Source organism: Dermacentor albipictus, chromosome 8 (assembly GCF_038994185.2).
Source record: "Dermacentor albipictus isolate Rhodes 1998 colony chromosome 8, USDA_Dalb.pri_finalv2, whole genome shotgun sequence".
NCBI classification, from domain to species: domain Eukaryota; kingdom Metazoa; phylum Arthropoda; class Arachnida; order Ixodida; family Ixodidae; genus Dermacentor; species Dermacentor albipictus.
Window position 1 is genome coordinate 62,269,616 of NC_091828.1, and position 13,586 is coordinate 62,283,201.

The 13,586-nt window shown below is 43.6% G+C and overlaps 1 protein-coding gene across 2 annotated transcripts in view; it reads right to left on the reverse strand.

Moving 5' to 3' along the window:
• Positions 1-199: 199 nt before the first annotated feature.
• The window catches only part of LOC135921759 (uncharacterized), a 64,309-nt gene continuing 50,922 nt past the window's right edge, over positions 200-13,586 (reverse strand). For both annotated transcript variants that reach the window (XM_065456055.1, XM_065456057.1), the window contains exons 11-13: positions 11,744-12,073; positions 1,724-1,897; positions 200-412 (exon numbers count right to left, since the gene is read on the reverse strand). In XM_065456055.1, coding sequence (XP_065312127.1) covers positions 306-412; positions 1,724-1,897; positions 11,744-12,073 — 611 coding nt within the window. In that variant the 3' untranslated portion in view covers positions 200-305. The remainder of the gene's footprint in view (positions 413-1,723; positions 1,898-11,743; positions 12,074-13,586) is intronic.

Sequence of the window (13,586 nt, forward strand, 5' to 3'; positions counted from 1 at the left end):
GATGTGCTTTAGAGGCAACCAAATAATTGATTGTTTAACTAATTTCGGCGCTCAGTTTGTGATGAGAAGCCAGGACTGCTGTTTGTGAGGTCATTACTGGTACCAATACTGCTACTGGTACTATTACCTTTACTGGTGCCATTATGGCACCAAGGAGACATTACTGGTTCTTTGGCGAAAGATATGAAGAAGCAATGCATAATTTCAAATTTATATTTCAAGAGTTAGGACAAGAGGACGGGTGTACTAGGGGCGCGCTGCGTGGTTGAAATTTGAATCCAATTGAACTGTGCAGCTCTTCGCAGCTAGTCTACAGCAAGCTCCACTTCTTTTCCGGTCAGTGTTGTCTCATCCGGGAGCGTGTTGAAGGCGCCGACTCTAAATGTGCAGCCGTGCAACTCGGATGTAAGGCCTAAAAAAGAAATAACAAGGAATAAAGTTTTATGTTAGAAAAACTGGCAAGGTTTAGGTACAATCGATATACGGGTTTCATGAATACCTAAATTGAAAGAGAAACTATAGACGTACAACAACAAAGCGGCGCAATATTACCATTTGTTTCTTTGTGATCTTTTGGCATCATCACTGTTACCAATTTATCGTAAGGTGTAATACTGTACGTGAAATTTACTTGATTTTATTCTCCTATGATAGAGCGCAGAGTGGTTTGCAACGAAATTGCGCGCGCGACGTGAGTAGTGTTACACATTTACGAATGCGCGCCAGCACCACCGATTCCTCTGAAATCCACGGTGATGCCTGTATAAATAGAGCATGAACTGTAATGATTACCTATTATTGCGATAGCAATTATATGGGCACTCCAGGGGTATTTCTGCGGTCGCCGCGGGCATCGGCATCACTGTGGTGTTCCATACAATGTCTTACGGCAATAACACCGCCGCGCGCCCTATGTCTGTGTGCGAGTAAAATCGTGCGATGGAGAGCCGACGATGGCGGTACCATCTCGCACACGCAAGGGAGGAAAGCGGGGAGGATGCGTGACGTCTTCCATCGCGCGTAAGATACGGGCGGAGGTGAGAAAGTGGGTGCGTTCTACTCCGGCGGCTGCTGCGTATATTCCCCTAAAGATGATAGGACTAATTTTACTCTGCAGGCCAATAGCTTTTCCTATTTCCTGGAAGATTTCACATTTTCACATTTTCGCTTACTTTACGTTGACACGAAATTCCCTTTACTACACCGATTATTTGAACTATGTGAGAAACACTTGGCTTATAAAAAGTCTGCCTAAAGGACAGAGCAGACTGTATAAAAACTTTGCAGTCTAGAGCACCTCACGATGTAGCCTTATTTTAATTAATAAGGAGCCTTTTCGTACGAGCCGATCCCGTTTCGCACAAAAAAACTTCATTATAGCGTACCGGCCGAGGTCGTGTGCCCGCTCGAATTGGAAACGAGAACTTCTCAGTCGCTTTGACGTGAACTACTAGCAGAGCCAGTCACGTTCCTTGCACTACTCGCTTCTCGCATGTAAACGAGATGAAAAAATGACGGTGTATACTAAAATATTTTCGCGCGAAGGTTAAGGCGACTTCTGATGCCGGTTTCATCAGATATGCCATAAATGTTCCCACGCACATGAGTGACGTACCGCCCTGTGTTGTCGCCTCCCTCCATCCTGTGTTATGAGTGGTTTTTCATTCCCACTGTCCCACCAACTGGCCCACAACTTTACCTTGCTAAACCTACGTATACTTACCTGAGATAACGATGTTCAAATCTTTCGTAGATTCCGTATTGTTGACACCGTTGCAGTTCCAGGTTACCGAATACCCGCTTATAGGACCTGCCGGGTTCTTGGGTTTCTCCCACTCGAGTTTTGCAACACCCTCCTTCATCTCGTTTATTGTCAGGCCTCTGGGCTCGCTCGGCACTGGAAACCATTATAAACATATTCAGGTTGGGCTTTCCAAACTTTCGCGTGCATGGGAACAAAAAAGGCACTTTGAGAAATAGCATCAATAGGAATCTAGAAGAAAAATTCTTGCGTAAATGCAGGTAAGCGTCAAAGCAGGAAAGCAAGCGAGATACACTATTCCGACATACCACTGCTTGTCACAGCGCAAATTATTTGTCGCATCTGCCTGTTGCTCCTGCAGGGCTGGATAGACACAGAATTCCTAATGGTGCTGTGACAATTCGTGCATTCTCAATACTTTGGGTAAATCCTCCTAGAATATGTCTGCGAGCTCGTGATCAATTGGGATTTTCATTTCTGACCATTTTAGTCTATTTCAGAGAGAAGTTGCTTGTGCAACTAAAAGCGCTAGAAACCACTATGTACGTATTTTCTTGGTGTCTTGACTAGGAAACGGTGCACCAATACTAAAGCTTCGAAGATCGGATAGGTTTTAAAGGTTATATGTTGCACATATTGAATTGCTCACATTTACCAAGAATGGTTTTAAATATGAAAAATCTTTTTTAATTACGCAGGATCATTATATGTGTACAGGAAGGGGAAATATTCCTGCATACGCATAGTATGAAACTAATAAATGCTTCGCGATTACGTGAAAACCTTCTGTATTCAGTGTGCAAAGGGATGCGCGTGATGTTATGCGTGATGTAGTACGTATTTGGGTGCAGATAGTGCAGGTTACATACACCGTCTGTATAAAATTACTCGAGCATTTGAGTGCATTTACTGAACCACGCAGCAACTGCGCATGGTTTCCAGAGAAAGCTGAATTCCGTCTATGCAGCATGATTGCATGCAGTTCAGAATTTATGGAAACATACGGATGCACATTTGATCTGATGTGCGTTTAAAGTTTGTTTGTGAGTTTATTGGGGCTTGTGACATTATATAAACGTTATTAGGCGCACTGTACCTAACGCTGGCTGTATTCTGAAAACAGTTACATAGGTGAGGTAGCATTCATCTTCTCTAGAAGTGAGGCTTATAGTGGTTGATTCTTAGACAAATCCTTAGAATTGGGTTCAATGCGCATTGCTAATGACCACGCTTGGTAGAAATCTAATTGACTGAAATTAATAAATCTTCAGAAAATATCATTGGATCCGCACTTGACACACGCCTAATTGACTTAATTGGGGTAAGAGTCGATTATTCCACCCTCGACACATATATATTGAAACAAGAATTGAACTCTATCAAGTTTTAAAAGTTTATAGCTTCAACTGTAAATGCGTCAACAAAAATATAACCTCGTATTTAGAGAACTCATCGAGAAAACAGGTAGTCTCTAAAGGGGCCCTCAACGCTCCTTGAGCGTGCTAAGTAACCATACTAAACGCAAGAGAGTGCTTCCGTGAACATCTGGGATTAATATTACTGAATTCCACATAGCGGGGAAAGCACAATGCCTCTGTAAAGAGCGATTATGCATTTCCATGGCTATGTCAAGACCACTATCTAAATTGTACATGAAGTCATGGCGCAAGAGTCGACAATTGGTTAGATGAGGGAAAATGTCAGTAGCAATGTTAACTTTATTAACTGCCTCAAAAATGTATGCAATGGTAACGTTATGCATGACACTTGACGGCCTAAAGATATATGAAAATATACTGCAATGAGAGTGTCCGCACAAAACACAAGGGCCCGCATTCACAAAACGATCCTACGATAAAATTAGTATTAGTGAATTCGAGGTAAGCATCGTGCTGCACATATTAGCGAAGGCCGTCATTTAATGGTAAAGAGCTCTTGAACGACAAGCGTTGTGAATTCGGCTCGAGCTTTACACGTGTTTCCGGTATTTGGCGGCCATCGGCTGCTCCAGTTGCGCCGCCTCCTCCACAGCCCAATCTCGTAGCGTCACTGAAGTTTCGCTGAAACTATCACAATGCGCGTCTGTGTGTCCCAACGCATCTTTCGCTTTGTGTACGAAATTATTGCACACACAGGCTCAGTTCAAACGCAGCGTTCGTGACGCAGAGTTTGCGACATTCACTGTGCAAGGGAAGGTGTGCTGTAACTGTGCTGCCCACTTCAGAAGAAGGTTTTCTCCTAACACGAGTGAGAACGTTTCCTCAGATTCTTGGTCATGTATGGGATTTTATGATGCAAGGGCAATAATGGCGCAAAAGGCACCAGGATATAGTATTATGCATTTGATGGTGCAGTGAATAAGAAATGATGCAGATGAAACTTGACTGCATAGTGGCCTGAAATACTCGCTGCAATATGCGTAAAATATAATGTATATGCATGCGTAATAAAACTATGACACGTGAAGTAAGAATGTAGAATTCTATTTGAGAAGTGATTGCAAGAAAAGAATGTACGAATATTCAGGTAGCGGTAATGCCACTTTTATGCAAGGGCAAGAACGCACGAGCTCTAAATGCTACAAACGCAGCAGTAGCCTGTGCTACGGATCACTTATGTGTATAACATACAGTAAGCAAACATGATTTAAGAACGCCAGCACTGATTTCCTATCAAGAAGCAGGTCACTGCCAATGGTCATTGCTATCTGAAGTGGAATTAGCTTACATGGTATGGTAAACGAAAACGTTTTGTTTATCATAGAGCTTTCATTTCACGACATTTCAGCAAGACCTGCAGGAAAGTCAACGTCTGGCCCACAGCACCACATCTAGGTGGGTCATCACCGATCAACACAGAGTGTGCAATACGTATGCACAATTTTTAATCGACATGATCACCTCTATTCGTCGTGTTTTTGTTATGTGGGGCCAATTTCTTCATTGTTAGTTAATTACGCACAGGTTAATAAATGTTCCAGTGTCCCATGAGTGTAGCATGTAGTCTGTATGCTCTTTCCGTAAAAAGCGTTCAAATCTGTTGCTGGGAGAGCTACAAAGTTGCAGTTTTTTTATTGCTACTGGCTTGTCAGCTGTCTCGTCTTCAAGCACACTGTCCTTATGCCTGTACTCAGGAACTCGGCATATTATGACATGTTGGCACTGCATGCATGCTTTAGATAAAAGTGAGTAATGCAAATTTAGTATGGTATGTTTGCTTTTACAGAAGAACTTTAAAAATCTTAAAAGACCTAAAGAGTCAGTGAAGATAATGGCGTTTTGTATATTTCCTTTCTGAATATGTCTCACATGTGGCAGTACTGTGTATGTTTCTGCTGCAAAGGTGCTTGTTGGCGGATGCAGCACATCGGATTCGGAAAGGGATGGCCCGAATGCTGCAAAGGAAATGCTGGCCTATGATCTTGTTGTGTCAATGTAATGCTACTGGCAAAAGTATTTCGCTGGAAATTCAAAGTGCATTCGAATGTGTGCCGCTGGGGCGCACTTTGTTACTTTAATTGACAAAAAATGTGTCACGTGTACCAGCTGTCTCTGCCACAGTGGTGGCATCTTTGCTGGGGGTATTATATGAGCGTCTAGTGTTCGGACTCCTTTTTCTTAATTTAACTTTCTTCACTGAGAAGGCTCACGGGCTTCGTGCCGATAATTAAAAACTAAGGTTCAGGACACAGCTTGAATTTTTGTAAAAGACGCACAGGATTCGACTGTACATTGCGATAATATGTGAAAAAGGAATGTGACCTCTGCAGACGGAGTGACCGCTCACCTCCCTCTACGTAGAGGCTTTCTACAGGATCACTACTGATCACTTTCCCATTTTGTTCGTGACGAATTTTTAAAAAGGCCCTAAAGCAGCTTCTGTCGAAGCTAAGAAATGTATGTGAAGTTCAAACTGAGAATTCCAGAAATACTTTGTAGCAAGAAGTTCCTAAATGTGTTCAGCACAGGAACAGCTGCTAGTAATCAAAGGTCGCTTATGTCCCATCCTGATATATCCTGCTCCTTGCTCACTGCCTTGCACTGCGAAAGCTAGGGCGGAGCGGGACGTGGACGCAGCTCTCCGCCAACTGATGGTCACCATGGTTCCCAATACGTGATCGTCACCGTGGGGCACGTTGACGTTACTATGTCCATTTTAGGGCTTACGACGCCCGAAACCCGGCTGCCCTCAGAGACCCCCAATATTCACCGCGAGCGGACTCATTGCGACACTCTTCGGCTGCCGCAGTGTTTACGCTACATAGTCAGAGCCGTAGCAGCGTTTGCTGTGTGCATGAGTGGGCTTGAGTGTGCGCTCGCGCTCATGTGCTCCTCTCTAGCCGAGCTACGCGGTGTGGGCATGCGTTGTCCTGCACCAGCCTCACTCATGGATAGTAGCCACATCCTCCTGCCGAATTTCGAAGGGCTATCAACAGCTCAGTACGCAGCCAAATCTGCCAAGGCATCTAGCCAGGAGCGGCCTGGAGTGAGCACTCACTGGCAAGCGTATGTGTGGTGTGCCAAGTTCAGCGTGGTTCGAGGATGAACGTCGAAAGCGAATCAGATTTTATGGAACCTGACGGCTACGACATCAATAAAAAGTAGGGCCAAATTTTTGTTCCTATGGGGCGGTCATGGTTGATCATGAGCACACTGTCATCGACTCATGATCCACCGCGAAATTACAGAAGCGCGTAATTCTTATCAAAATTTGAAAGTATATTTTCGGATACTTCAGCGCCTTTATTAAACTGCGTCAACACATATGCACTAATTGAAGCAAGAACACTGATGCAAACACCCTTCTTGACTAAGGACAGCTATCGGCGAATAGCAGCCGTGTATGCGAATGTACCACATGGCGAAATATAGCGCCGGAAAAGAGCAAGGAAAAGGCTTCTCTTGAAAAAAAGACATTTGTTTTAGAAAAATAGTGACCTTGCACTGCGCGAACTCTAGGCGTCGCGCACGACTGCGAGATTCCACTGAGAGTTTCGCAGCAGCGTAAGGCATCGGTATAGTGCGTTTTTTTCATCAAGCTCGAGGGGTACGTGTTCAGGACCCCTTTAAGAACTTCATCGTTTTCACACATTTGGCCTCCACATAACCATTATATGGAGAATAAACGCAAGGTATGAGCATAATGTTATTTCTACGAATTCATGTTCTCTTCGTGCAGAGGGTTCATCTCCCTAGATCGCAATACATTGCAGTGGTGTTAAACCCCTTCTATTTTCAGAAGAGTGAACAAGTTATTTTTCGAACGTTTGTTCTAAACATGTTTTCATATGCTCATTTAGACAATTTGTTCGTGAAAAGCGGTACTTGTCATTCGCAGGTGGCAATATTGGATGAATAAAAACCTAAGAGCCTATTTACAGAACGTCGACATAAACAGACGATAACTTTGTGCTTGGAATGAATGTATGCAGGGGATTCACTTTTACAACGAATAATGACAAGTAAGCAGGCCCTCTTGCAGCACGCCACTTTCTTACGTGAATGGCCTGGACAAAGCTCTGCCCACACTTACGATAAGTGCGTGGTTAGACAGGTATCTTTCCGTTGTGTTTACCATGGTGTAACCGACAACTATCGTGGAAAGAGCTTGGAGAATTCGGAAGCGCTATTTGGAATCGTAAGCTTTCTCTACGTCGCGATATGCAAAGAGAAAGAACAGCCTATGTGTACAGGCCTCTCTGATGCATACCGCAATGCGAGCACGGTTGTCTATTCTGGAAAAATCTTCCCTAAAAGCACAGTGGAGAGGATGTAAGATTTTGTTGCTTTTTAGATCACAGATCAAGCGCCGCCTTAACATGTTTTTTCAGATAGTTTGGAAAGATAGCTAATCAAAGCTATGGCCTATAACTACTGGGTAATGAGAGCTCCTAGCATTCTTTAAGCATGCGGATGATAATACTTTCCTTTGAAGAGAATAGAACATAGCCATTCGCGCACATCGCAGTGAGAGCAATTAGAGTGTTTTAGAGTTACGTGGTGCAGGCGTATAATCATTCCGTAAATGACACCGCCGACCCACTGTACCTACAAATACCCACAAAAAGATAATTTCAAATAAATTCACTGGCCGATGTGCCTGTGGCAATGAGGGGCTAAATTCAGCAAATCACCCTACAGAACTCATTCTTTGTAGAAATTTCAATATAACTTGAATCAAACCAACTTGAAAGGTTATGACGAAACGTTACGTTTCGCCCCATTGTGCGGAGTCGTTTTAACTGAGGCCTGCTAGTTCAACGAGATTAAATGGTCTAATTTATGCATTGTTTGCCGCACACTTCTGCACGAAGCAATGTCGCTCTGCACTATTTTGGTACTTAAGTAATGTGATCGGTGTAGTGCGATGCACTAGGAATATCTTGAGTGTTCATGCAGAAACTCTGCCTGACCTTCTAGGCTCTAACCTTGTGTATTTCCCAACGGCAGAGTGTGCGATTGACGTCCTTTTAATCTATTTACTCTGTTCTATTCTTCGCTCTCGTCCGCGTAAGAACGTATACTACAAAAGTACATCGTCCGACTACCTCTCTTGGAACGTCTACATGTTCTTCTGGTTTGCAACATTGCTTGTTTCAAATTGGTGGTGGTTCCGGCAGAATTTATTGACAGTGGGAGAATCTAAAAGCCGTGCATGAGTGTTGTCTCTGAATTTTTTCCGTGCGTTTCTACATTCGTCCTTCCACTAAAAAGGAACGTTTATTGTCTAACTTGTTAGTTTGCTGGGTGCAAGCTTCGTCTGTGTTAGAACCAGCAATGTCATCTTGACCTGTCGTTGTGGTTTCCCGGTAGAGTGCCTAGCTCCTTCAGCCAACATTCCGTCGGGGGACATGTGGGTAACAATCACCCTATTATGTAAGTGTTAACTGTCGGAAAGTGGTCACTTCCATGGAGATTGCTAAAAATGCTCTACACGAGTTATGTCAATACAGTAGTGGACCCTATGTTTAACTCAATTGAGGTGTGCGTGTGGTATACAGCGGAAAGCTGTAATACCTTGGCTCCTTCTTACTGAGCAAGCGTACAGCTCAGAAAAAGAGAATGTTTTCTATTGAGCTCCTTGCTCCATCGGAACAGAGATCTCCCGACAATTTATTATATGCGTTTAAGTATCTTACAACCATCTACGGCTCAGGAAACTGATCAGTTTTAAAATTCGGTTGTATAAGGTCGATAACTGGGAGGGCTGTATATAGAGCTGCTGGTGATTAGCTTATCAAACAGCTCCGTTTGAAGAGATACTGCCTCTAGGGGCGTTCGGCTGTTTTATTCCAAATAACCAACATCTATGTCGGAGGACTGTTTCGCTAGTTAATCTTCAATTAAGATTATTGTAGATTAGTGCAAAATAATGACGGGCACAAATAACAAATTGGACTAAAACAGGCTTGCTCCTTGTGGAAGGGTGAAAGGAGAGCGCCCGTCTTTGTCAACGTTGTTCATTGGACCCGTCATTAATTTACGGTAATCTACAATAAATATACCACGTCTATAGACTACAGGTTCTTGTTTTTTGCAAATGGTGGTGAACTTCATCAATTTGATTTCTCTATAGACAGACATCTGTGTTATGCAAGTGACTGCAAATTTTACAGTTTACATTTATTTTTCTAAGCTCGCCATTAAATATTCAGTTAATGAAGTCACTGAGCTCGAGCTGAATGGATGTCGCAGTTTAATTTATGCTAACAACATCGCGTCTTGATTGACACGATATTCACAAAATAAGACGTCAGCACCTGTATCTGTGCACTTTGTAGACGTCCAAAGTTTCTCTGCAACTACAGCAATGTGCCAGGATTGCACAGAAATTTACTGGAATTATAAGTAAGAAGGACGCCAGACGTGCTTTACAGGGCGTAACAGGATCAAAACCGTGCGACACTTGAGCAAACCAATGCTAAAGATGTGAACACTTCTCTTTATTGTGCGCCGTGTAGTGACGTAGCAGCACCGCCCTTATGCACTTGAACTCATTTGCACCAAAAGTACAAAAGCACGCCATAACTTTCATTTTTCCTGCAACATGCAGCTCGCAAAGTGCATGACTCTACTTCCAAAGTTGGTCTGCCTAAAGTCAGTTCACGGCAAATTTTAGCACAAGCGTGCATAATCGGCCGCTTAGCGACACGCCACTGTATAACGCTTGCAGCTAGGTAAATGCGTCCGCCTAGGCCCAGATGCGGCCATGATGCTGTGCTTATATTCCAGCATATTCTCGAGCATCGCTCGATGATATCGTAATAATATAATTTGTTCACCACTTACACATAAATATTTATTTCAGAGCACACCGAAATTGACAGCACAGCTTGCGGTATGAGCGGCAAAATCGCGGTATCAGTACTTCATGAAACTGACCAGGCCATCCGCAAGTTGTCGTTTACTTGGTTTACAGCAGCGTATTCACTGCCCTGCTGCACGATTCGTAGTCATAGTTCGCATGATAGTGTGAACGTAGTTTGCGGTGACAGAAATCAAAACATGGCTGTCACCTCAGCAGTTCTGCTGCTTCATTGTCGTGGCACGAAATTTTCTATACTTAAACCAATACCATCAATATACGAAACAAGACTTGGGACGTAACACCAAATCCACCACGCCACCACGGCTGGTAGAGTGAGGCTAACCTACCAGTGGCTTTTGACTAACTCAACAGATGTGCAATTCATACCCACAAAAAGATAATTTCAAATAAATTCAGTGGGCGATGTGCCTGTGGCAATGAGGTGCTACATACAGCAAATCACCCTACACAACTCATTCTTTGTAGAAATGTCAATATAACTTGAATCAAACCAACTTGAAAGGTTATGACGAAACGTTATGTTTCAGTCTTATGTTGCAGTTCTTAAGTAACATTGGGCGCTGTAACGTAAAGCTATTCCAGACTTTTCTACTCCAATTCTGCAATCAGCCCTCTGAGATTGGCCAAAAACATTTTGGACCACCCCCACTTCACCTGTCTGTCACGCGACGTCACGAAAACCGCGATAGCTCGCCATATGACATGACGTGTACACACTGATTATGGATGGTTTGACCGAGCAAAAGGAAAATTGTTATTTCCGATTCGACCCCTTTTCGCCATTAGCCCTCGACTATTGGTGAAAAGTTTTCGAGCTGCACCCACTTCACCTGCCTCTCACTCGACGTCACAAAACCGCAATAGCTCACCACGTCCAAGTGACGTGTATGCGTTAAAGATGCATTAATATGCCGAACAAAACTGAATTTCCTTCTCAATAGCCGCAGGCTGACCCGTTCCGAAAGGAATAAAAAATGGCTGTCGCCTATTTCTCAGGCACTGGCTACTCGCACCTGCTGGAGAGCATACGTTTACTTGAGTGTAATAAAATTTGTTGCATGACTGGGACGTTTTCAAGCACTTTCAGCACATTTACGACCTCGTTCTCCCAGCTCCTCTTTGCTGAGGATCTGTTGTAGAGGCATTATTAAGTTTCCGTTGCATGCAGCAGCGATTTTCGGCCAGCCACCGCGAGCTAAGTAAGGGAAAGCGGACCAATCGCAGTCGCCGGCACCACCGTCTTCATCCCGTTATCGATTTTCAGTGTAGTTGCTCGGCCCCATCGAATCGCTCTCCACTTGAGCGTGCTCGTCGCCTCTTATCAGCCAATAAGATAAGACAAGCCGCTCAGTGTAGGCAATGCTATTCGTTTTTCAAGCAAGCAAAAGTGATCTACTATGAACAAGAGGAGTGTTTGACTGGTCTGTTCAGAAAACCCTGTGGGCGACTGCCCCGATGCTTGCGTCGGTGGTTACGCAAATTTGACATCCGAAGATTGGAATAAAAATATATTGGCATAGTCCTACTTTATAGGGCCCATTATGTTATTAACACCGCCCATAGGTGCCATGTGTGGCTCTCCTGTCCTTACGCTGTGTTTCTTCCCAGGGATATACATCTACTAATCCAAATAAGAAATCTGCTGGCACTTACCGCTAATTTTTGTCGTGAATGTGTCGACCTGGGCGAGGCCGTACTTGAGCGTTCCGCGCACATTTCCATCAGCTGAGAAGAAGGGCCGCAAGATGAGCGTGTACGTTCTCCAGGCAGCCAGTCCCGTTAGGACGGCGCTGGTTTCATTGCTGGCAACTACGTGGCGATGCGTCCAGTCGTCTGACGTCAGTGTGAGCACATACCCGGCCACCAGGTACGGGAATTCACTGTCACCAGCCGCTGCTAGCCAGCGCACAGATGCCGAGTGTGCCGTCGTTGAAAAAACTTCCATGTAAAGTTGCTTGTTGCGAACCAGGAGGGAACGTGGGGCTGAGAAGAAAAAATAGGTAAGGAAAGAAATATAGATGCTTGACCTGAATGACACCATTAAAATTAACGACTAGATTTCATTAGGTCAAGCAACAATACTGGCACAATGTTCATGAGCCCCTGATGTCTAGAGAAATGTAAGCGACATTTTGGGTTTCACGGGTCAAAAGTGCGATATGAGCTGGAAGCACGCCGCGCTTTGCAGCGAAGCGCCATTGCTACTGGACCACTGAGAGGGGTGTTCCTGATAGTGAGTGTGTGATATGATCCATTGGATATTGAAGTGAAACAGTCGAAATTATTGAAAAAATGAGCTTGCTGGTATTTTACCAAAATACTTGGCAAGGGCGCGAAAAGACTAGTCAGGAATGGACAACATGGTTCCCGACTATCAACGATTATTGGAAAGAACATATGCACTGGATAGGGCACCAAGAGGACAAATAAGGGAGCTCCCCCAAGTATCACATGATCTAACAAAAGAAACAGTCATGATATTGATTTACTCAAGATAGTAGTGAGGATTAGCTGAAGTATCAAAGCTGAGACCCAAGAAGAAAGTATGTGATATAATAAATTACGATGTCGATAGAAGCAGTAGACAGTAAAAAAAAAAATACGGCAGCATGAAATCAAAGAGAAAATAAAAATAACTTGGCATACGGAAAATCAAGATGTACGCGGTTTAGGATAAGCAGGGTAATGCCGTAAGAAGTGTATGTGATATAGAAAAGGCAGCAGATGACCTCTATAGTACTCTATAGTACCCATAGTACCTACTTAGTACCAAGAGCAATTACGCCCCCTTTATAAAATAAAGCGAGAAAGCGGATGCGGAAACTTTATGTGTAACTAGCGATTAGGTTATAAGGGCTTGGCAAGACGTGTTTCCAGTAAAGGCGGCAGGAGGAGATGGAACGAAAGTTGATCTAGTGAAACACGGAAATATTACACTTGAAAAGCTTACGGCTCTTTCTACGTAAAGCTGCACGACTCCAAGTATAACATAGTTGAAAGAATATCCACTACATTAATCTATTATAAGGGAAATATTAAAGAATTGAAAAGCTTTTGGCCAAATCGCCTGTTTCAGTATTGTACACATCGTTCACCCATTTAATTTCCCATAGAATCGGGGCAACACTTGACTTCGAACAGCCAAGAAGATAGGCAGGCTTCAGGAAGGAATATTCCACAATGAGTAATGTCCATATGATCAATAATCTACTTGAGAAATCTGCGGAGCACAATCAAAGTCTCCATAAGACTCTCACAGATTAAAAAAGAATCTGATTCAGTCGAAGCCCAGTCGAAGGGCACAGAAGGCCCACGTAAGTACATTGAGAAACATCTACAAATATTCCAGATATATTTTCTTTTCCTAGAGCTGAGGTATAAAATTGCCTATCAAGTATATGGTCACACAGCGGGCACTGCCCCTCCAACGCTATTGACTGCTTCCTTATAAAACCTGGATCAGGCGCGAAAACTTGCGAGTGAGGATCAACGGTGA